A 25424-nucleotide genomic window follows, 5' to 3' on the forward strand; every position below is an offset into this window, starting at 1 on the left:
CAATTTTGTAAAAAATCGATTAATGAAAACATATGATACATTTAAATTTTTTTTTCTTTAGTTTAAATATTTATGAAGTTTTTATTAAAAAAAAAACTATAAATTTTATTTTCAGTAGTTATAATAAATCTAATTTCCAAAAAATACACACATACCACCATTAAGCAAAATTGAGTTTTATTTAAATAGGTTTTTTGTTTTGGGAATATATGGTAGCTGACACGAAGTGTTAGCCCTATCTATTCATGGTCTAGCAAAGTACAATTCGTAAGATTTAAAGTTTTTAACTGTTGACCAAAGGATCTTTAAGATCCAAAATAGGTTACGCAGCCCGATATTTAGCTTTTTGAACAAATACACACCCTATACTTAATATGAAATCTTCTTTAGTATAATCGAGTTTAGAAAACAGCAGACAATGTGTTTGAAGCAGTGCGTGTTTTCCCCTTTTCAGCAATTTTTTTTATTGTTTTAGCAAAATCTTCTGCTGTGTTATTTGTTTAGCCTATGGGATAAAATCAACCGTTTTTAAATTAAAAGATATTTTGATTTTTCCTTTATTGTGCACACTTTTATAGAAAATTTTATATCTCTAGAAATTTTTGGCAAAATTTTATTTCTATAGAAAATTTTGTCAAAAATTTATTTCTATGGAAAATTTTGTCGAAATTTTATTTCTATAGAAAATTTTGTCAAAATTTTATATCTATAGAAATTTTTGGCAAAATTTTATTTCTATAGAAAATTTTGTCAAAATTTTATTTCTATAGAAAATTTTGTTAAAATTTTATTTCTATAGAAAATTTTGCCAAAATTTTATTTCTATAGAAAATTTTGTCAAAATTTTATTTCTATAGAAAATTTTGTCAAAATTTTATTTCTATAGAAAATTTTGTCAAAATTTTATTTCTATAGGAAATTTTGTCAAAATTTTATTTCTATAGAAAATTTTGTCAAAATTTTATTTTATAGAAAATTTTGTCAAAATTTTATTTCTATAAGAAATTTTGTCAAAATTTTATTTCTATAGGAAATTTTGTCAAAATTTTATTTCTATAGAAAATTTTGTCAAAATTTTATTTCTAGAGAAAATTTTGTCAAAAATTTATTTCTACAGAAAATTTTGTGAATATTTTATTTGTATAAAAAATTTTGTCAAAATTTTATTTCTATGGGAAATTTTTTCTTTAGAAAATTTTGTCAAAATTTTATTTCTATAGAAAATTTTGTCAAAATTTTATTTCTATAGAAAATTTTGTCAAAATTTTATTTCTATAGAAAATTTTGTAAAAATTTTATTTCTATAGAAAATTTTGTCAAAATTTTATTTCTATAGAAAATTTTGTCAAAATTTTATTTCTATAGAAAATTTTGTCAAAATTTTATTTCTATAGAAAATTTTGTCAAAATTTTATTTCTATAGAAAATTTTGTCAAAATTTTATTTCTATAGAAAATTTTGTCAAAATTTTATTTCTATAGAAAAAATTTTGTCAAAATTTTGTTTCTAGAGTAAATTTTGTCAAAATTTTATTTCTATAGAAAATTTTGTCAAAATTTTATTTCTATAGAAAATTTTGTCAAAATTTTATTTCTATAGAAAATTTTGTCAAAATTTTATTTCTATAGAAAATTTTGTCAAAATTTTATTTCTATAGAAAATTTTGTCAAAATTTTATTTCTATAGAAAATTTTGTCAAAATTTTATTTCTATAGAAAATTTTGTCAAAATTTTATTTCTATAGAAAATTTTGTCAAAATTTTATTTCTATAGAAAATTTTGTCAAAATTTTATTTCTATAGAAAATTTTGTCAAAATTTTATTTCTATAGAAAATTTTGTCAAAATTTTATTTCTATAGAAAATTTTGTCAAAATTTTATTTCTATAGAAAATTTTGTCAAAATTTTATTTCTATAGGAAATTTTGTCAAAATTTTATTTCTATAGAAAATTTTGTCAAAATTTTATTTTATAGAAAATTTTGTCAAAATTTTATTTCTATAAGAAATTTTGTCAAAATTTTATTTCTATAGGAAATTTTGTCAAAATTTTATTTCTATAGAAAATTTTGTCAAAATTTTATTTCTAGAGAAAATTTTGTCAAAAATTTATTTCTATAGAAAATTTTGTGAATATTTTATTTGTATAAAAAATTTTGTCAAAATTTTATTTCTATGGGAAATTTTTTCTTTAGAAAATTTTGTCAAAATTTTATTTCTATAGAAAATTTTGTCAAAATTTTATTTCTATAGAAAATTTTGTCAAAATTTTATTTCTATAGAAAATTTTGTAAAAATTTTATTTCTATAGAAAATTTTGTCAAAATTTTATTTCTATAGAAAATTTTGTCAAAATTTTATTTCTATAGAAAATTTTGTCAAAATTTTATTTCTATAGAAAATTTTGTCAAAATTTTATTTCTATAGAAAATTTTGTCAAAATTTTATTTCTATAGAAAATTTTGTCAAAATTTTATTTCTATAGAAAATTTTGTCAAAATTTTATTTCTATAGAAAATTTTGTCAAAATTTTATTTCTATAGAAAATTTTGTCAAAATTTTATTTTATAGAAAATTTTGTCAAAATTTTATTTCTATAAGAAATTTTGTCAAAATTTTATTTCTATAGGAAATTTTGTCAAAATTTTATTTCTATAGAAAATTTTGTCAAAATTAATTTTTCTATAGAAAAGTTTACTCCTATACATTTTTTTTATTTTATTTTTATAGTAAATTTTGTCAAAATTTTATTTGTATAGAAAATTTTGTCAAAAATTTTAGTTCTTTAGAAAATTTTGTCCAAATTTTGTTTCTATAGAAAAATTTGTCAAAGATTTATTTCTATAGAAAATTTTGTTAAAAATTTTATGTCTATAGAAAATGTCAAATTTTACATCTATAGAAAAGTTTGTCAAAATTTTATTTCTACAGAAAATTTTGTCACAATATTATTTCTATAAAAAATTTTGTCAAAATGTTACTTCTATACAAAATTTGTAAAGTACATCTTAAGCTGAGTACTATGTTCAGTTTTCAAGCTGAAAACCAGCTTATTTTCACGGTTACTTTTTTTAATCAATTAATTTTGAAATATTAAATGGCTCGCAATCAATACATTGGATCTTTTCCATCCATAATTTGAAGAGACTTGATAAAAATGTTATCGTCTTTATATATATTTTTGCACTTTTAATTTAGTGTTTTGGTGAAAAACTCGAACATAGTAATCACCTTTAGTTGGAAAAAAAATTCTACCAAACAGTAAAAAATCTACCATTTTTGGTAGATTTCTACCAACTGTGGCGACCGTGTTTACAAGTCGTTTTTGGTAAAAATCGAGTCTTAGGTGATGGCAATATTTTAGCAAAATGAGTGTCAAACTTTCTTCTTGGAGCATTTTTGATTATATGCAGATATCGTTATTGTCAAATGTTTGCTGTTAACCCAATGTAACGAATTGTGAAATAACCAAAAACTTTAATATATCCCAAAATATCTTTTTATCAAGGGGGCAATCTTGATAAAAATATATTATTAGCAATGTTATATGTCCTTTCGTTCTTTCCATAAAATGAAAATGCAAATTTCATGTTTTTATATTTTTTTCTTTAAAATTTTATTTGTTTTATAAATTTTTGTTTCTTCTTTTAAGTATGTATAGTTATTAATTAATATTAATACATTTATGTCCAATGAAATGACTAATTAATAAACAAAAGAAATGAAAGAAAGAAAATTATTATAAACTCACATTTTACGAAACATATACTATAGAGGGCGGGGCGATTTTATTGACCAACAGATCGGATATACATACATAAATATTTAATTAAACCGGTCATTGATGAGAAAAAGAATTCTGCATTTTAAATGTTTGGAAAAAAATCTGCAGAGATCTCTTACTCCTGAAATATATTCAAATATGATAAAAAAAAAAGTATTGAAAATACTATGAATACATATGAACTGACATATGAATATAAAAAATACTAATGCAATAAAATGAAATTACATTTTCTACTCTTACTATTTGTTTTCCTTCTTATGGACATACAAAATATTTTGACATCGTCTTCAAAATTGCCTTAGAGTAATTCTCTCTATAATTCACAAATTCTTACAAATAAGAAGATTGGGTTTGGTTGGGCGAAAAGAAACAAAAGTCTAAAAGATTTTAAAGTCCAAGTATATGTGTGTGTGTATTGTGTTGTTATATTACTATGTTTAAATTTTAAATAAATGCATATCGTTTTAACAACAAGAGTTATACAACTTTCTTTTTTATCTTTATTTCTTTTTCTATACAAAAAAAGTTTGGTTTTTTGTGGTTTTATGTACTTAAAAAAACAAGCAGCAGTCTTCAATATTTTGCATTTCTCTCTTCTTAGTTGGCGGTGGAATATATTTGTTTTTGTATTGCTTCAGGGGAATAACTTTCCTTTTCCCTCCCCTTAAGATTTTTCATGGTAATGAATAAATAAAAAAAACCAAGAAACTTTCAGTTAAAATGCTTGCAAAAAAAATACTTTTTCAAGTTCAGTTTTTGTTGTTTTTTAAGGTTTTATATATATTTTTCGTTTTTTTTTCTCGTTTTACGTTTAAATTAAAATTAAGATTAATTTCTTCGCTTCTTTTGTCCCAAACCGTTTTCGCTTTTTTTTTAAGATACTCACACATTGCTCGTGTGTTACATATTGGTTCCGGATTATGGACATATGGTGGTAGTGGAAAACAACCATCATTTACATTTAAACATTTCAAAAACTATTAATTATTAATTTGTAGTTTTCTAAGAGTAAATATCTTAAAATTAAGCATTATAAAGAAGAGATTTTTTATTTGTTTGTATGCCCTTTACACGAGGTGTTTTGTTTCATTTTCTTTTGTGGGATGTTGTCGTTATCCTTGTAATGCGATTTGGAAATTACTTGATCACTTACAGTGAAAACAACAACGACATTATAACAAAACATAGGCCTTTTAAAAGTCAATTTTAACATTGTCGAAAATTAAAAAAATACAGAAGAAATATTGTTGTTAATTGGTTGGCTAGTTGGGCTGTGACAAAAAGTTTAGCCTTTGTTAAGAAGTTATTATTTTACATATCAAATAATGAGGGGATTTGCTCTGCTGCTGCTGCTGTTTACTTAGTAGAAAAAAGTTAAGTTAATAGTTTATTCGCTCTCGTCTTCTTCCTCTGAATCTGCCTTCTTGCTTCTTTTCGCTGGTGCTTTGCCTGCTTTACCGCGTTTCTTGCCAGAACCATTCGCTGTTGAGCCACCATTGGCTTCGAATTGTCTGACAGCATTTTCATAATCTTCCTTAGCTTTAACTGCCTTGGCTTCCCATTCCTTGAAAAAACAAGATAATATGTATTAAATATTAAAACAAATTCCTCGTAGATTGTGGGGCTAAAAAAAAAAAAAATTAACAACTTACGGATTTGTCTTTCATTGAACGCCAAATTTCACCACCCTTTTTGGCGATTTCTGTCACTTTGATACCGGGATTATCACGCTTGATTTGTTCGCGGGCAGAACTGAGCCAGATGAAGTAGGCAGAGAGAGGACGTTTTGGTTTCTCAGTCATATTTGCTGTTGTTTATTTGTAAAAACTTGTCAAACGTTTAAAAAATGTAGAGTGCCTGTGAAAGATGCTGTAAATAAAGAAGAAAAAAATAATGTTAGTATATTATTTATAAAAAAAAAAAAAGCAGAGGGCTAAATTAGTTTTGGGTTATGGGAATAGTAGACCACCCCCCTACATCAATTTACCAGATTATAGAACTTATTTGAGATCATAGTAAATGCTATCGTTTGCACGTCAGTTAAAAGATTGATCTCTCAGATTACACATACACATTAGGCTCAAAATCTACTAAAAGTAGATTCGGAATCCCTTTTTTTATAGGGCAAATAACATTTGAAATCTGGGTAAAGTGGATTTTGGAAGTGTAATGTGAATGAGGTATAAGTTTAAATTCAAATTATAGAATCTAATAGTGTAGAATGTCTTATAAGGCCGGTACTATGTTCATTTTTTTAGTTGAAAATCAATTTATTTTTGCGCTAAGTTTTTTCCTATTAAATGTTTACGAAATCAAGATGAAAAAGAAAGTTGTCTGCTTAATATCGAACTCTAATTTAAAAAAGTAATCACAAAAAGAGAGCCCAATACCCTTTAGAAGCTTAGAAAATTTTATCTACGTATTGTTTTATATGGGGCATATTTATGATATTTTTATTTATGTTCTTGGTCATAACACCACGATTATTTTTAAACCTATAATGTCCAAGTCCGGGTTTAGGCAATCTTTATGCGAAACTTTTAGTAGTAAAAACCCGCCAAAAAAACAACAAAAATAATTTAAAACTATACAATAGATATTCCAACATGTACTGGATTTATCCGTATCAATTTTAATATATTTTTAGTTATTATGGTATTGTTTATCAAATTTTAATGCTAATTTAAATGGTTATATTTCCATTTGTTTTAAAATTAATTATTAGTTTTAGTTAAATTGCAATTATTTGCTTCACTTTCTGTATTGTTTATTCATAAAATGTAACTAATACACCCTTTGACTATCCAGTTGCTGTACATTTCTGTTTGCTGTACTACTCGTTGGTTTTCGTTTCATTTCCGCGCTCATTTATAACGAAAACAAAAAAATTTCTCATATGTATACACACTTAATCATAAAAATACGTCTAAAATACTCCAAAAAATGCCGTATTTCTGAAATTCAATAAAAAAAGATAATTTTCCTTAAAGATTTGTACAATTTCAACAAAATAAAAGCTTTCTTTTATTAAATTCAGTTTGATTTTTCTTTTTATCAAGGCATATCGAGAAATCTGTCAACCAATCAATTGGAGCATTGAGAACATTCGCGCCATTTTTTTTACAAAGATAAGAGATATTCTCTTAAGAGAGAGAGAAAATGTATGCTTTAACAACTAAATGTGGCGTATACAATTTTCAACCGATACTTTAAAATAAAGAAAATGTTGGTTTTTATTTACTAGATGAAAACGTTATACAATTTCAATGTACGAGAAGAGAAAACAAAATGTTAATATTTAACCAGAACGAATACACGTACACGTTGTTAGAGCAGAATCTCGATAAAAAAAATACGTTAAATTATTTATGAGATTTGAATTTTTTTTAGGATGTACTTTAGTTTTGCGAGCGAGATAATTAAACAAAACGGTATACACTTTTGGATGAAAAAATTAATTTTCATAAAACTACATTTCACTGTGTATTGAAATAAATGCCTTTAGCTCTCTTCAAAAAATGTTTATGGGCGCGCTATTTAATTTTTCTTTGCGATTATCAATAATTTTTATTCTTATAATATTAAACAATTTTTATATTTTACACTCACTCTTTCAAAGTTTTGTTGTATTTGTTTAAATTTTATACACTTTTAAACAACTCCTCCAAATTTTGGTTTCTACTTTTTATTTAAGTATTTTCTCTTTTTTTTAGATTTTATTTCAACAATTCTGATTGCTAAGCAAAATCTTTTGGTAGAACTGTTTCCTTGAGATCCTTAACTTCAACTGTACTGCTGAGTAAAATGCTTTACGTTTAGGTGCGAGTCATGCAAACTGAATAACCTTAGTAGAGTTATAGAGTGGTTGTATGGCGGCGGTTTGCATGAAGTACACACACAGATTATATGAAAGTTGTGTGTATTTGCCTGCGCCATGTATGTTCACGGGGCTCTTCTCTAAAGCAAGCAAGCATACCAAACCGAAAAATATACAATGGTGGTTAAAACAAGCAAAGGCAGGCATACACAAAGCAATGGATGAATGGATAGAGATATTGAAAGAAACCCATGTATACAGAGTGTGGCCTTTTAGTAATGCCATATAAAAGTAGCGAGTTAAGCAATGAAAAACGAAACACTCAGCCAAGCAGACCGTCTGTGTGAACCATAGCACAAAGGCAGGCAGATATCCCAGTTAGGGGCAAAGGCCCGCCATTCGTATTCGACGAGTTTCTCATCAAACAGCACAATGGTGAAAATGTGTATGTTTGCGTTTTAAGAGCTTAGCCTATTATTGGATTCGGCAAAAAACCCAATATCAAAATTAATTTCTCCCATATTGTCATCAGGGTTGCCACGAATACTTTTTTAAATCTTGAAAGATATAATGTGGTATTTTTGGACAATTTGAAAAGCAGACATGTCTCAAAAGTGGGCAATTTTCATGAGACCTTTGCTATATTATGACATTAATATTACCCTATCATAAGCTTACTAAATTTAGGTATTCTCTTCTGAGAAGTTTGACTATAACTAAAGTATTCGGCCGTCATATTCGGCTAGCCTATGAAATATTTTTATTATCACTCTTCCCACTCTGCTTGTGGCTGACTTCGGGCATCATATTGCTATACATTTTCGGTGATTACACACCACCAAGGCATACATAACGCCGACGACGGGTTGATGGTCGACAAAACGCTGCTTTGGTTAGCAGAGGAACGAACAGCCGAGAAAGGAAGTAACAGCGAAACACGATGAAATTGCAATTTCGTAATGGGGCCTGCTTTCATCTTCGTTGTCATGTCGTTGAAATCTTGTCGAAATGTTAAAATTTTCAAAAACAAAACTCTAGATAATACAAAGGGAAAAAGAGCTTGCTGTTTACCACACAATCATGTTGATGTATACAAGAGTTCTCATCTTCACACAAAAATGCTGCTGTTAGTTAACACAACACACAGAGGTGGTAAAATTAGGTCTTTTCCAGTATTGTCAAATTTTACAGATAACAATAATATCAGCAGCAGCATTGTTGTTGTAGTACACGAACCACCAAATCTGTGTCACAGAGTTGCGAGTACAACAAAAAAGGAGACAATGTATTGATATACCTTTTGTATGAACTGTAACTTAACGAACGGCAGGCAAAGGCATTAATTTATTGTTTTTTTTTTATTCATTTGTCTCTTCTGTTCCAGGGGTATATATCCCATTTAGACATAAATGTATTTGCTGCGTTTTATATCATACCACTCTATACATATGTATATTTTAATATTCCAACGAAAGAAAAGAATGCTGCTAGCTAACTGGAAGACTAACTTCCACACATTGTATAATTTTCAACCCAAGCATTTAATTTTTAACGGTCATTTTCGCCATTTCTTATATTTAAAATTGAAAGAAAGCAAAAAACTAAAAACAAATATAATGCACAGTAGGAGATGAAAATATAATCATCAAGTACAGTTGGGTTAAGATTTTACAACAAATGAAAAAGATAAACAAATATTAATGTAATAATATGTTAACAAATAATATTATTACATAATTATTTGCTTTCATTACAGTTTATTCGCTTGTATGTGATTCCTTCCAGTAAGATAATTTTATTTTTTATAATTTAAAATCAGTTGTAATGTTTTTGTAGATTTGCAATCCATACATGACCATGTCGCTTAGATTCGGAAAGAAAGAATAAATAAATAGACTCGTCTTACAGGATCAGGTCCTTTGATGTACAAATTTGAGAAGATTTATAAGAACGATATTGTAGTTCCGAATAAAAGTTATGGGTATAAATGAGCGCATTATTGGAAATTTTAAATATTTTATTTATTTATTTAAGTCTATCCTGTACAACAAGATTAAAGTCTTATAATTAAAGTATAGGAATTTTAATAAAAAAACAATATCCGTTATAAATCAGAAATGAATAATGATAATAATAATAACATTATTATAATACAAAACAACACAGTTTCCGTTAAAAATTTAAAAAGGCTAAAAGGAATCACGATAATAATAATTTATATTAAAACATAAAGAAATGATTACAACATTTTTATAAAAATGAAAATGAAAATATGTTTAAAATTTAATTGAAAGGTTTAATAAATTGAAAAAGTTTTCAACATTTGTGTGTTTAGAACAAAGTAATTATTAAATAATTCAATTTAAAGTATCAAGCAAAAAAAACAGTTAAACTATATGTGTAAATGATTGTAATGACCAAAAAATAATTTTTTTAAATTTCATTGTGTTGTTAGTTTGCTGGAAATTATTAGGAAGGTTATTCCAGAGACGTATGGTGTAAACAAAGAAATGCCACTCAGAGACTAGGCTTCGATACCGCATTGGAACAATTTTTTTACCCTGGTCGATCTATTAAAACGAAGCTTCTCATATAAATACCGTGGTTGACCCGAGTATTTATATGAAAAGCTCGGGTCAACCACCAAAAGATAACTGATGAGACTTAAAAATTTACAAAAGATTGAAAGCTCATACGATCCTCTACCACACCGCTCTTTAAGGTGTGGTAGAGGCAGCAGCTCAGTGATAAGAGAGAAGTTCACCAATGGACTGAATATTCTAAGTGAGTCAGATATATCGGGCTGCCACTATACCTAACCTCTCATAAGAGGACTCCTTTCAAATGATGACAAAATTTCTGAGATGTTCGACTGTATGTGACCTCATTGTGTTATTAGGATGCCTTTTTCTTGCTGATTTACTTAAAACTTGGACCCTGTTCGGAAAATTCATTACTACGCTGCATCATATTGCCATGTCCAATAATGCAGAGAAAATTCTCAAATAACTATCATTTGCTAATCACGAAAATGGCTTATGTAATGCAAGAGTAAGTAAAAATTTTATTTTTATTTTTAAAAATTTCTATGTATCATCGAAGTTGAATTTGATTTTGGGTCCGGAAGAAAATCGAGGTCAGTATTGAGGAGCAGAGTTAAAAAAAAAGCGAAGAAGAGTACTACAAATTTGGAAAAGACTCAGGAATACGTAAACATTCGGTAATTCTACAATTGTTTTTGTATAGTCTATAACTTTTGAAAGGCTCCTTTATAGTTGGTTTAATAAAAATCAACTATAAATTTTGGAGAAAAGAATACCACCCATATGCCACAAAGTTAAAGAAAACTTCAAGCCTACTTTTACCATAGAAATTCCTTCGATAAACTGTCAATAAATTTATTTACATATGTGAGGGCTACAAGTCTTTATTTTTTTTTTTTCAATTCCAATAACTATAGGCCATTATATTGACAATTTTTAGGTTAGGTATAATGGCAGCCTTTAATTTCAGGCTCAGAGTATTCATTCCATAGTGACACCAGAGTGGTGAACTGAGTGATGCCCGACCCCATGTTTTATCTCAATTATAAGGGAGTGACCCCCTTTTATAACCAAGTTTCCGAGTTGCAAAAAACCTTAAAGAAGCTTTAAAACACTAAAAAAGTCATCAGCATTACTGAAAAACTTTTTGGTATTCGACCGAAGAAGATGGGTATTGAATCACGGTTGCCACAGTTGGTAGAATTCTACCAAAAAATGGTAGATTTCTACCAAAAATTGTAGATTTGTAATATTCTCTATGTTTTGGTAGATTTTGCAAAATATTCCTCTTCAACTAAGAGGCATTTCACAAATTTTTAATAGCAATTACATTTTGAATAAATTTTCTATAGAAATAAAGTTTTGCGAAAATTTTCTATAGAAATAAAATTTTGACAAAATTTTCTATAGAATAAAATTTTGACAAAATTTTCTATAGAATAAAATTTTGACAAAATTTTCTATAGAAATAAAATGTTGACAAAATATTCTATAAAATAAATTTTTGACAAAATTTTCTAAAAAATAAAATTTTGACAAAATTTTCTATAGAAATAAAATTTTGACAAAATTTTCTATGAAATAAATTTTTGACAAAATTGTCTAAAGAAATGAAATTTTGATAAAATTGTCTTAAGAAATGAAATTTTGATAAAATTTTCTATAGAAATGCAATTTTGATAAAATTTTCTATAGAAATGCAATTTTGACTAAATTTTCTATAGAAATAAAGTTTTGACAAAATTTTCTACAGAAATAAAGTTTTGCGAAAATTTTGTATAGAAAAAAATTTTATATAGAAATAAAATGTTGACAAAATTTTCTATAAAGTAAAATTTTGGCAAAATTTTCTATAGAAATAAAGTTTTGACAAAATTTTCTACAGAAATAAAATTTTGACAAAAATTTCTATAGAAATAAAAATTTTCACAAAATTTTCTACAGAAATAAAGTTTTGCGAACATTTTCTATAGAAATAAAATTTTGACAAAAATTTCTATAGAAATAAAGTTTTGACAAAATTGTCTATAGAAATTAAATTTTTTTAATTTTACAATTATTATTCGAGCTTTTATGGACAAATTAGATTAAGGAACCCGATTAACAGTCATTGAAAAGAAATTGGCAGATACAAATCTATACACGCCAAGACTGTACATGTTTCGGTTCGGGCGAATGAACCTTTCCACAGCCTTTAGTATAGATCTGGCTGGGATAGATAACTCAATGTTGGGCCCTTTATGCTAACTACTCCTTATGGAGAAAACATCTAGGAATTTCCCTCTTACATAAAAGATCGAATAATAATTGTAAAATTAAAATATCATGCATTTGGACGTTGCCTGTTTCAGTATCAGGCAAACATGAAAAATAATGAAATGAAATTTTGATAAAATTTTCTATAGAAATAAAATTTTCACAAAATTTTCTATAGAAATAAAATTTTCACAAAATTTTCTATAGAAATAAAATTTTCACAAAATTTTCTATAGAAATAAAGTTTTGACAACATTTCTACAGCAATACAATTTTGACAAAATTTTCTATAGAAATAAAGTTTTGACAAAATTTTCTATATAAGTATAGAATAGAAAGTAGACAATTTTCATGACTGCTGCTTGCTATATTATCACATTAAAAGTAACTTCCCATAAGTTGACACGTCCTAGATGTGGACAAAATTTAGGCGACCTTGAGTGTCCACTACATTAGTATAGAAACGGTCCACTACCATGACCTTGGAGAAATTTTTCACATTGCAAATATTTGCCTTGTAATAAAAAAAACTCTAGTTTGTATTAAATGTATACCTATGTTCAAAACAATTTATATAGCGACTTTAGAAGGAATTTATATTGTAAAGTAGCTATACAAGATCATTATTAACTGCTTGGAATTTTTTTATACCAAAGTTCACAATTTGATGTTTTTTAGTTTCATTGGCAGGTGGGCACAACGTGCATTAGGCATTTTATAGGGATGAAAATGTCGCCATCATTATTGGCCATAGTTTCGGTACAAATCTGGGATTACAACTTATAGATCTTAGGTTGTGAGTGAATATTTTCACTCGAAATTCCTCCCAAACCTGATAAAAATAAAAATTGTATAATTGTTTTGGTGTTTAATATATTTTATTTTTATTTTATTTTTTCATTTAAATTAAGAACTAAATTTGTACAAAATGATGCAAAGAAGAAACCATTACAAATTAGTGTTCACTCCTAAACAATGGATTTTTAAGATGTATCCTATAGTCCTATGATTCGCAAACGGGGGCTTATTGTAACAACCGCCAATAGCAATAAGCGCAGGAGCAAAAGTTAGCAACAAAACCACTCATTTCATAAAACATATAAAAAATGACAATTTTTGTTTAGTAAAAATTATGGATTTTTAAGGTACATTTACATAAAATTATTGTATTATAATCAAAAGGAATTGAGAGACATATTTTTGTGGCGTTCAAATTGCTAACATGGCTCTCTGTTAAATACAGGTTTAGGTGTTGATTTGTAGAATTTTTGATGGCGGTGGTTTTCTTTGTTTTGTTGAAGTAAATTAAATACACTTAACAATTGGGGGACTGTGGGGTGCTTAGAGTAGGGGGATTGTAGTCTTAACTATAATCTAGTAAATACGTTTAATCGCTCTCATCTTCTTCCTCCTCGGAGTCAGCCTTTTTGCTCTTTTTAGCTGGTTTTTTGCCAGCCTTGCCCCGTTTCTTGGCTGAACCATTCGCACTACTACCGCCATTTGCTTCAAAATCTTTGCAAGCATCCTCGTAGTCTTCTTTAGCTTGGGCAGCCTTTGCCTCCCATTCCTATTTTGGAGAATAAAAAATAATGTGTGGAAAATGTGTTAACGATTTCAAATTTTTATGAAAATTTAATCGCAAACTTACCGATTTGTCTTTCATGGCACGCCATAACTCTCCGCCCTTTTTGGCAATTTCGGTAACCTTGATTCCGGGATTTTCTTTTTTGATTTGCTCGCGGGCAGAGCTCAACCAGATCATATAAGCGGAGAGTGGACGTTTTGGTTTATCACCCATATTATTGGTGTCGTTGGGTTTGGGGGATGTGGGGAGGTGATGTGGTGTATTAAATTAGAAAGATTAAGGATACTCAAGAGTATGATTTTGAAATTAGCTAGAAAAAAAAACAAGAAGAAGGATGAAGGAAGCGTAAGTTGGAGTTGAGTGCATGAATGTATGTTAAATAATAAAAATGGTGATGGTTGATGGTGATGTTAAAAAAATAGCAAGAATTTTGGAGAACCAATAACACTAAATCCAGAGCTTGCAGATTCTTAAAAATTTTCTTTTGGTTACTGAAAACAAGAGAATTATGTGACTTTTCCCAATACAAAAAAAATGTTATTCTTTGTAGATGTTTGGTTTGGCGCCTTTTTGGATTCGAGTTTTAAAATGTGGTTTATTACCGTAACCATTATTTAAAAAAATTTAAATTTACTCAATTTGTTTTTAAAATTCTTGATTACTATATAGCCCAAATACATTTGTTTAAACAAATTAAAATTATTATTTTTTTTTTTGCACACACTCACTTTTTCAAAGTTGTTCCTTGCGTAACACACTTTCAAACAATTTCAAATAAAATTTCAATATTTTTATTGAAATTTTCAACAGCTCAAAAGATGGTTTCACACAATATTTCCTTGTCGAACTGTTGTCTTGAGATCCTGAACTTCAACTGTACTGTAGAGCAGTTAACTCAACATTTAGGTATGATACTGACTAAGCAAAGTATCTCCATAGAACGCAGAATAAACGAACATTTGTATACCCATAATGACGACTACGATGGTGGTTAAGAGTAATATCAATGTGTGGCTTTGGCAAGTAGGTATTGTACAACAGAATTGTATGTGCTATATTTCACTACCTACTATCCAAAAGGGAAATATCAACCAAACTCAACTACACAGGGACAGGCAAGCAGGCAAGGCAACATGTAAAACCCCTAAAAACAGCAGATGCGATAAACCTTCTCATGTCTGACTGCCTGCTTGCAGTTTAGCTATCAATTAGGACTTATAAAATATTCTGTGCAATGGCTTATGGATGATGGGTCTTGTGAATTCCACACACATTGTATGTGTCACACAGCAAACACAAGAGCCAGCCAGTCAGTCAGGACCATTAAATACCATACCAGGAGAATTGCTTTAGTAGGTACATGGCGAATATATGGGAAAGAGAATACAAAACACATTTAGGATGTTTGTGTTCCTAAAGTACAGCACCAGCAACTCAGACAAGCTTGTGGGGTTCTGTACTTTCAAAGGAACGGAAACTCTTTTTTCCTAAAATTATAGAGCGAACTAATGGCCGGCTGGCTGCTGAGAGTATTTTTGAACTCTTTACACCAACGAAGGAAGTGTGTCCTTTTAAATGTCCTCTAGAGTTTTATTTTGTAATAAGAGAGTCAAAAGGCTGTACCATAAGGGCAAAGACACACAGAATTTCTATATACCCACTCGTTGCTTTTCAAACGAATGATGCATTTTCATCGTTCTTCCAACGTAGAGGAGGGCAAGCAAAGCAAAAATTATCCAATTTAGGGCTGATGCATGCAGTAGAACTCGTCGAATATATGACAGAATTTAAAAGCAAAACAGAATAAAAACAAAAACATCGAGAGCGAGAGATGCCATCAGGGCTGGATGGCATTGGCGGTATTATTGTTTGGTTATCAGAGACCATCGGAAGATGTTTTGAAGTTGGAAGAACAACATTGGCAAGATAGATGATACTCTGCTACATATTTTTCGCGCCAATATATATATTTTGCCCACATTTGGAATTTCTGATGAGCTGTGAACCATCGCTTGCTTTCATACCATGTGTGTGTTCATTTATTTGGCATCAGCCTTTAGCCTTTTTCCCTCTGCATGAAATATGATTGAAAAAGACAACAAAAAAGTGTGTAATTTTTGGATTCTTTTTATCGGCTAGAATTTATGGATCACAACAAAATGGATAAATGTGCGACCTTACAATTTATATATCAGTCTCCGTTTCCAGGGGAAATAGAAAGCATGGAATGAATATATCATATTTCAATGTTAAACACCTTTGTCCGTAATTATTAGGGGTCAAAGTCAGCCTTCCCCCCTTGTTTGAAAATAAAAAATATCAATACTATGTCCACAGTGGATGCTAAACTTTAAAATTAATACAACATTCCACAACATCCAGGGAGACCTCCGGCTAGTAGTATTTTTTTCACCTGTTTTTATGACACGATATAAAATGGAGAAGTGTTCTGTCCCAACGGCCTGGAAGGTGATGAAGACCGCTTTAAAGTCATCCACATTGAATACACGGAGAAAGGTTTATTATTACAGGGCTTTACTTTGAGTTAAATGGCAGATTTAGAGCTTAGAGGGCTTTAGATTGAATTATTGAAAAGAATCGTTTCATTTTCCAAAATTTCTGTCTAATTAGGAGGTATTTATTCGATTTTTCCAAGTTATTTTGAAGTCCTCGATATAATGTATTCCTCGGAAAGGATATAAAGAAAAAAATGTGGAGTATCGATGGACCAAGGCCACGTTTATCGAGTTGAAACGAGAAGTAGACTATAATAATACGTAACTTTTTCTAAAGGCTATGTCCTTTTTTGTAGGCCATGTTCTCATGGCGCCGGGGATTTGGAATCCTTTTTGTTGATTTAAGCAATAAACTACTGTGGAAAATACTTAGATGAATTTTTTCGTAAAATGAAACATCTTAATTCTTCTAAATAAACTTCATTCCAAACCCTTTTCCAATCTCTTGGAAATGACAAGAAGTCTCACATATCCAAACCAAGACGATACTATGTTGTTTGCGGGACCAAATTGATGGAAACTTTGGCGAAATTATCACGAAGATGAATTTGAGGGACCAAATTGGTGGACGTTTTGGCGAAATGATCACAAAAAAAAAGAAAAAAAATGAAGGCGGATGGAAAAAGGAACCGTTTGGTAAAAATATATATCATTAGATGTCCTCAAAAACAGAACTACCACCAAAAGTAAAGTCAGCGAAGATTAAATTTAAATTTTTGTAGCAATTAACTGTATATTAAAAAAAATGTGAGTGAAATTAATGTTATGCAAAATTCGTATTAGGCTCTAAAATCTACTAAAAGTGAATTTGAAAAACATTTTATATAAGAGAAATTGCAGCTGAAATCTAGTTAAAGTGGATTTTGGAAGTGTGATGTGAATGAGGTATTATGTATGATTTAATGAACAGGGTAAAAATTAATAATGCAATTAAAAAAAAAAGAAAACAATACAAATAAGTAATAAACTGGACTTACCTTTTAAAAATGTCGACTTTCATTGAATTCGCTTTAAACAACAAATACATAACAACACTCTTCCAAAAAAAAATTTACTTATTTACTCTAACTTTTATTCATTCCAAAATTTTCACAACAAAAAAAATTAAATAAACTTCTTGATTTCCAATCACATTGGAACCAACGTTGCAAAACCTACCAAAAATGGTAGATTTGTTTGTTTGGTAGATTGGTAGAACTTTTGATGTTTTGGTAGATCTTGCAAAATATGTAGAAATAAAATTTTGACAAAATTTTCGAGAAATAAAATTTTCTTAGAAATTTGAGAAAATTTTCTATAGAAATAAAAATTTTACAACATTTTCTATAGAAATAAACATTTGACAAAATTTTTATATAGAAATAAAATTGACAACATTTTTCTATGGAAATAAAATGACAAAATTTTTTATAGAAATAAAAATTTGACGAAATTTTTGTATAGAAATAAAATTTTCTATAGAAATAAAATTTTGATAAAATTTTCTATAGAATATTGACAAAATTTTCTATAGAAATAAAATTTTGACCAAATTTTCTATAGAAATAAAAATTTTACAACATTTTCTATAGAAATAAAAATTTGACAAAATTTTTATATAGAAATAAAATTTTGACAAAATTTTCTATAGAAATAGAATATTGACAAAATTTTCTATAGAAATAAAATTTTGACAAAATTTTCTACAGAAATAGAATATTGACAAAATTTTCTATAGAAATAAAATTTTGACAAAATTTTCTATAGAAATAAAATTTTGACAAAATTTTCTATAGAAATAAAATTTTGACAAAATTTTTTATAGAAATAAAATTTTGACAAAATTTTCTATAGAAATAAAATTTTGACAAAATTTTCTATAGAAATAAAATTTTGACAAAATTTTCTATAGAAATAAAATTTTGACAAAATTTTCTATAGAAACAAATATTTTACATTTTCTATAGAAATAAAAATTTGACAAAATTTTTATATAGAAATAAAATTTTGGCAACATTTTCCAATGGAAATAAAACGTTGACAAAATTTTCTATAGAAATAAAAATTTGACAAAATTTTTATATAGAAATAAAATGTTGACAAAATTTTCTATAGAAATAAAATGTTGACAAAATTTTCTATAGAAATAAAATTTTGACAAAATTTTCTATAGAAATAAAATTTTGACAAAATTTTCTATAGAAATAAAATTTTGACAAAATTTTCTATAGAAATAAAATTTTGACAAAATTTTCTATAGAAATAAAATTTTGACAAAATTTTCTATAGAAATAAAATTTTGACAAAATTTTCTATAGAAATAAAATTTTGACAAAATTTTCTATAGAAATAAAATTTCGACAAAATTTTCTAGGGAAATAAAACTTTTGCAAAATTTTCTATAGAAATAAAAATTTGACAAAATTTTCTATGAAAATAAAATTTTGACAAAATATTCTAGAGAAATAAAAATTTGACAAAATATTCTAGAGAAATAAAAATTTGACAAAATTTTCTATGAAAATAAAATTTTGACAAAATATTTAGAGAAATAAAAATTTGACAAAATTTTCTATGAAAATAAAATTTTAACAACATTTTTGTAAGGAAATAAAAATTTGACCAAATTTTTTTTATAGAAATAAAAATTTTACAAGATTTTCTATAGAAATAAAATTTGGACAAAATTTTTTTTTGGTAAATCGTTCTCCTAATTTTGGTAGATTAGTTTTGGCTTGAGTGGCAATCGTGATTGGAACCCATGACTTGCACACAACAAAATTGATCGCCTTTGCATATAAAGATTCAATTCCAGTTTCGTTCGTATACCCAAGGTTTATGAAGATAATAAAATGCGCTGAATATTTTAATTTTTATGGCCAGTTTCTCAACCTCCGATTAATACGTAACCGGAGGATAGACCACCGTTTAGTAAAATGTTTGTATGGGATCAGATGTTTTATCGACACGATAAATAATAAGACATTGAGATTTTTTTTTAGAGAAAAATTTGAGTAGGATAATTGTAATTCCAGTTAAGGACTCGAGCTCTAACAATGCACGAAAATTAACATATTTGTTTTATGAAATTTGGCACTAATTCACATCGCACTAAAAATAGTAATTTCAGTTACTTTCATTTAAAAATTCACCTTTATCATACTCAACATGAAACTTTAAGAAAAGTTTAATATTTCATTTTAGAATATACTTTTTCAAAATGGATTATTTCCGAAGTTAAGGTGGGTATTAAATACGAGTTTAGCTGCTAAAATCAAAAATAAATCTGTAAAAACAGCAAATAAGCTGTCTTTTTGTTGTTAATTTTATTGTAACTTGATGTGGAAAGATCCAAAGCAACAAATAAAAATGTTTGTTTTCTTTACAATGAATTATTAAGCAAAAGTTACCGTGAAAAAATGGCCTTTTAGGCGCGATAATGCGAACCTAATACCGGCCTATATAATGAAAATTTTCGAAAAAGACAATTCTATTCTGCTTCTACAGATTTATTTTTGATTACAGCGGCTAAACCTAATACCTACCACTTCCATATAAAATGCGTATAAATTCAATAATTGATTCTACCCATCTGTTTTCTGCTTTTGGGCAAAGTATTCAATACCTAAACAAGAGTACAGTACAGGCTGCCAATTTTGCGATTTATCGGCATTTTAACGATTTTTTGCTCAAAAAATAGAAAATGCAGATTTTTGCTTCGAAAATGACGATATTAGCTCCGCTCAAAAACTTTTACTGGAAGGCGTTCATTTACAAAAATCCAGCAAAAGAGAGATACCCTAAACTACCCCTACTGAATTAGTAAACCTAAGCATTTGAGGGGTATTATTAAAATAAATTTGGGAGATAAACCAGATCTCATACGATGTGGCAGATACTTCGCACTTCTTTTATATGCCCGTAATAAAGAAAATACGTATTGGAGCTTTGTCTAAATCTGATATTTTCCAAATCCAAAGGGTGTCCAAGTATTACCCTGTGATAAATTTGAAAAAGATCGGTTAATACATGAGTGTTTCGTAAAAAGTTTCTTAATACTTTTATAACACATATATATGGGAGCTAAATCTAAATCTGAACCCATTTCGGAGAATTTTTGCGTATTTTAAAGGTGCTTAAACAATTATTTTGAGTTAAATTTAAAGACGATCGCACAGTGGTTCCAAAACGCTTTTAATGAAAATAATTATGTAACTTTTGAATAGATAAAGATATCAACATATTATTTCTCGATGTAAAAGCTGTAGTGTTTTCCTTTTAGTTTGCAAGTTTTTAGATCCCAAGTGAGTCGACGGGCTGGCCTATAGCCGTTGACATGCGACCTTGTTTATAGGTCTTATGCAGTTATATACAGCAAAGTAAAATTCATGGACTCATCGGTTCATAATTGCAGATTTGGCAACTAAAACAAAAATTACAAACTTGCAAACTTAGATAAAAACAACTCAGCTTTCGTTATGTATGATCAATCTTGATCTACCTTGATCATGATAAAGATCAAGAATTTTTTATTTTTAGATAAAAATTTTACCGAATTAGTAACTATATTTTAGAATAATAAATTTTTTATATTTTTTAATTGTATAGCATAGCATTGCATAAAAATGTTTTTTTATGTTATTTTTATACAAAACTGAACTCGTTATACTTTTTCTATTGAAATGTACAGTTGTACACGTCAATTTTCGTTTTTTGTTTTATATGAAGAAATAAATATGTATTTTGTTTTGTTTTTAACCAAAAAACATGCTTTATTTCATTGCCGATTTTTTTGACGATTTTTAAAATACAAGTGCCGATTATGAAGATTTCTTCGAAAAAAAAGTGACGATATTTCTTGAAATTTTATTGGCAGCCCTGGTACAGTTCCATACGCATGGCTCTCTTAATAGTAATCTCTTCGAATACAATCATATACAATCTCTTAAGATTACAGCATGGGAGAAAAATGGCGCCAAATAAATAACGAGAAATGTAAGAGAAATCCAACACTCACACACACACACTACGATAACAATACCAAGCGACGCTCTCATAAAGAAACCCCAAATTAAAATATTGTTTGTAATGTCCGACTATAGATATTTATAGGCATAATATTCTTGGGGATTTGCCGGTATTTAATATAAATAATTTCATTAAACAAAAATGTTTAGTGTGATTGATTAATGATGATTTGCTTTTGTCGGAGAAGGTGCAAACCGGTTGGATGAAAAAAACAAAAAACGAACACACAAAAATCAATATGGCTGGCAGAGACTACAAAAGCGTCATTTAGAGAAAAGGGTAAATGACCACATTTTTGCAAATTTGTTGAAAAAAAAAATGCCATGATAATATTATTTGATATTGAAACAAAGACTTGGTATACTTTCTCCTCTTTTTGGACAAATTAATAATTTTCTTATAAAATTAACACACTAATCGTATACACGTATTGCAAATCCCAAGGAAAGCAAATTTGTTCAAGTAAATGCTTTGATATTTCTTATGGCAATTGCAATGTCTTCTATTCTAAATTTTTTCAACGTAAGCGCTTACCTTGTATTCCAATTATTGTTCAACCGAACTAAATGTCTTCGAAAACTTGTCCTTTTTTTGAATTATTATATAAAATAACTTTTAAAACTTAACTTTTTAGAGAAAACTTAAGACTGAAAGCCGCGGACTGCTTACTCTGACTGTACTTCTTAATAGTGTTGGGAAAGTATTCCAGGCATTCACTTGATTTTTGATACGGTGCCAGATTGTGTGGTTTGGCAATTTGTTTGTCAAAGCTGTCATTTAGATGAAGATTTTGGCAATTTTACTCAGATTTTGGCATTTTCTAAGAAATCTGCAAAATAAAATTTCATTAAAAGGATGGGGTTAAATTTTGGAAAAATTGAATGAAAAAGACCGTAAGCAAAAATTGAGAAATCTCAAATGCTTAAATATAATAATAATTATTTAACAAAAAGTAGCTGCGAAAATAAAATGATTTTCATGTCAAAAACTCATCTCTTTTTACCGGCATAAAGTCCGTTATGCCCCTCTAGGCTAGCCATAAAAAGTCCATTAGTATTTTTGCTACAGAAAATTCCATGAGGAGTTGTTATCTATTGTTAAGATACATGACAAAACTGCATTATTGGCAAGCAACAAGAATTTTTGCAGACCGGGATTTATTTCAATTTGTTTCTGCAAGCCTTGTATGCACCTCTAGCGGAAATGTCCGCAAACTATGTAGATAGCATTTCTATATAATCATGCGGGGCGTTATTATCGATTGTTTACATTTTGTTTTTATACGAAATACATAGAACCCGGTCACGATGGGAGAAAATACAAACAGTCGGTAACATCATCCAAACGCCGATTTTTTTCTTTAGTACTGTATAGCCAAGCCGTGAGAAAAATTGCCTGTTCAGAGCCGATACGGCAGTTTACTATGTGTTTCTTAATAGAGGGCGGTATGCCTCTCTAACGGAAATTACCGATACCCATCATGCGTTCTACAGACTATAAGTTTTTCCGGACGGAATGTCTGGGTTTGTAAAGAATCTTACAGTGTGTCCAATCGATACGACAATTTGTTGATGTCTAAAAAATCGGTAAATGAATCTTACAGTGTGTCCAATCGATACGACAATTCGTTGATGACTAATTAATCGGTAAATGTGGGAGCCACCGTGGTGCAATGGTTAGCATGTCCGCCTTGCATATACAAGGTCGTGGGTTCGATTCCTGCTTCGACCGAACACCGAAAAGTTTTTCAGCGGTGGGTTACCCACCTCACCCACCTGGTGACATTTCTGAGGGTTTCAAAGCTTCTCTAAGTAGTTTCACTGCAATGTGGAACGCCGTTCGGACTCGGCTATAAAAAGGAGGTCCCTTGTCATTGAGTTTAACATGGAATCGGGCAGCACTCAGTGATAAGAGAGAGAGAGAGAAGTTTACCACTGTGAAATCACAATGGATTGAATAGTCTAAGTGAGCCTCAGCCTCATACCTAACCTATCGGTAAATGTGTTATCGATCCCATTGCAAAACTGTGTTATTGCCACGTAAACAAAACTTCCGCTGGAGGTGCATACGGGGCTTTAAGCCCGGTATGCAGCTTTTGCGACAAATCCTGTAGCAAGCCAATAATACAGTCTTTTCATACAATTCTTATGGTAGTAAAATGCCGATAACAATATTTTTCTTTATTTGTTGGAAATAAGTTATTTTTTTGGTATTGTTGTTGCGGATAATTGACAGGGAAATAAGTTTTGTTTTTTATCTATTTCCATTTTGACTGCTTTGTTGGTTTTATTTTTAGAGTTACCATACCATCTAAAGTTTGTAAATATGCTTAAAGACCGTATACACTAAGTGATCTTGGAATAAATTTGATGTCCGATTTTGAATAGGGCCCCAAACAGAGAATGAAGCCGCCGAGTCGCGCCGCTGATTTCAGTCGCAGCCGACCATTTTTTGCCAGTCGACGCCGCCGCCGAATATGTCGACTCAAATTAAGCCGCCAATTAATCAAAAATATCGATTTAAATCAGAAAAATATAATAATAATTGTAGTATTTTTGCCAAAATGTTGAACCTTCCACCCACAATCAATCAATTTCAAACTGCTATAACATTTTTGCAAATATTTAGCTCAGAAAATTTTAACTAAATGTAAATTTGATTGTAAGATTGGTTGTACAACTAATCTCATTACCATTCGAATAATGCGCTTTACAGACTATCAGTTATTCCGGACGGAATGTCGGTGTTTGTAAAGAATCTTACAATGTGTCGGATCGATACGACTTGTCGGCGATGACTAAATAATCGGTAAATGTGTTATCGATCCCATAAACATGCAGGAGTATCGATTATGCCTTCGGACTTAACTTATAATATGCACAATATATGGGATATGTGCGACACGAGCACTGTCGTCCGGAATAACTGATAGTCTGTAAAGCGCATAACTTCAAATTGATTTTATAATGGATGATTGTGCGCCGCCGAATGGACAAATTTATATCGGCTTAGCCGTCAAGCCGCCAGAGGTAAAACTTTAGTGTCAGCCGCCACCGACAAAAATGGGTCGGCTTCATTCTCTGGTCCCAAACATCTTATTTATGCGAAATAATATGACTGTTTATTTTTCCGTGCGAAAATTTCAGCGTTGCATTATTACTGTTGGAAAAAAATATTTCCAAGTTATTCCGCGCAAAGGTTTTTTATATGGAGTATTGCAGTGTTTCGTGCGAAAACGTGGTCTTAGTACTAGGCTAAATGGTGGGTATTAAGCTCGAGCTTAGCCGCTAAAATCGATAAAAAAATCAGAAAAGCAAAATCAAATTAAAATCTTTTGGTAAATTTTATTAAAACTTGATGTGTGCATGATGAAAAGCAACTATTGAAAAGTTTATTTTTTTGTAACGAATTATTAAAGATAAGTAACCGTGAACAAATTGCAGTTTTAGCACGATATTGGGAACTTGAGGGATAAATTTCAATTTAAATGTACAAAATTATTAATGCTTCCGGAGCAACCAGAAGTTAAAATATTTGACGATTAAATAAAAAAAATATTTTATTTTCTATTCGACATTTTTTAATTATTATTAAAATCTGTTGTTATATCATATTGAAAACAGGTTCTTAACGGCTGTTTTTACCTTTGCTGTTATCCCAAATGATAAAAAAAAAATAAATGTAACATATCAATTAAAGTGTAACATATATTTATTTAAAAAAAAAAATAGGGATACATATATTGTTAAAAATATTTAAAAAAAAAAAAACTAATACATAAAAGTAAGTATGAATGCTACGTTTAAAAATGCAAGCATGAAATTTATGAAAATGCACAATTCTTAACATTTGCAAAAAATATTTTGTCTTTTATATTTCTGGATCAAATTGCAAACAAATGCGATGGATAATAT

The 25424-nt window shown here is 28.8% G+C and overlaps 2 protein-coding genes across 4 annotated transcripts; both read right to left on the bottom strand.

The window, feature by feature from the left end:
* Positions 1 to 4534: 4534 nt before the first annotated feature.
* Positions 4535 to 22186, bottom strand: LOC142241631 (high mobility group protein D-like). 2 transcript variants are annotated; one of them, XM_075313412.1, is made up of 3 exons: positions 22045 to 22186; positions 5439 to 5655; positions 4535 to 5350 (listed from the first exon to the last, which is right to left on the bottom strand). In XM_075313412.1, the coding sequence occupies exons 2-3, from the start codon at positions 5586 to 5588 to the stop codon at positions 5174 to 5176; spliced, it is 327 nt and encodes a 108-aa protein (XP_075169527.1). In that variant the 5' UTR covers positions 5589 to 5655; positions 22045 to 22186; the 3' UTR covers positions 4535 to 5173. The 2 variants fall into 2 exon arrangements, with proteins under 2 accessions (XP_075169527.1, XP_075169528.1); XM_075313413.1 differs by lacking the exon at positions 22045 to 22186 and adding an exon at positions 7396 to 7567.
* Positions 13259 to 22186, bottom strand: HmgD (High mobility group protein D). Of its 2 annotated transcripts, none has more exons than XM_075313410.1 (3): positions 22045 to 22186; positions 14051 to 14297; positions 13259 to 13969 (listed from the first exon to the last, which is right to left on the bottom strand). In XM_075313410.1, exons 2-3 carry the CDS (start codon positions 14198 to 14200, stop codon positions 13790 to 13792), a joined length of 330 nt encoding a protein of 109 aa, XP_075169525.1. In that variant the 5' UTR covers positions 14201 to 14297; positions 22045 to 22186; the 3' UTR covers positions 13259 to 13789. The 2 variants fall into 2 exon arrangements, with proteins under 2 accessions (XP_075169525.1, XP_075169526.1); XM_075313411.1 differs by lacking the exon at positions 22045 to 22186 and adding an exon at positions 14716 to 14878.
* Positions 22187 to 25424: the final 3238 nt, after the last annotated feature.

The sequence above is a fragment of the Haematobia irritans genome, chromosome 5 (genome assembly GCF_050003625.1).
Source record: "Haematobia irritans isolate KBUSLIRL chromosome 5, ASM5000362v1, whole genome shotgun sequence".
NCBI classification, from domain to species: Eukaryota; Metazoa; Arthropoda; class Insecta; order Diptera; family Muscidae; genus Haematobia; species Haematobia irritans.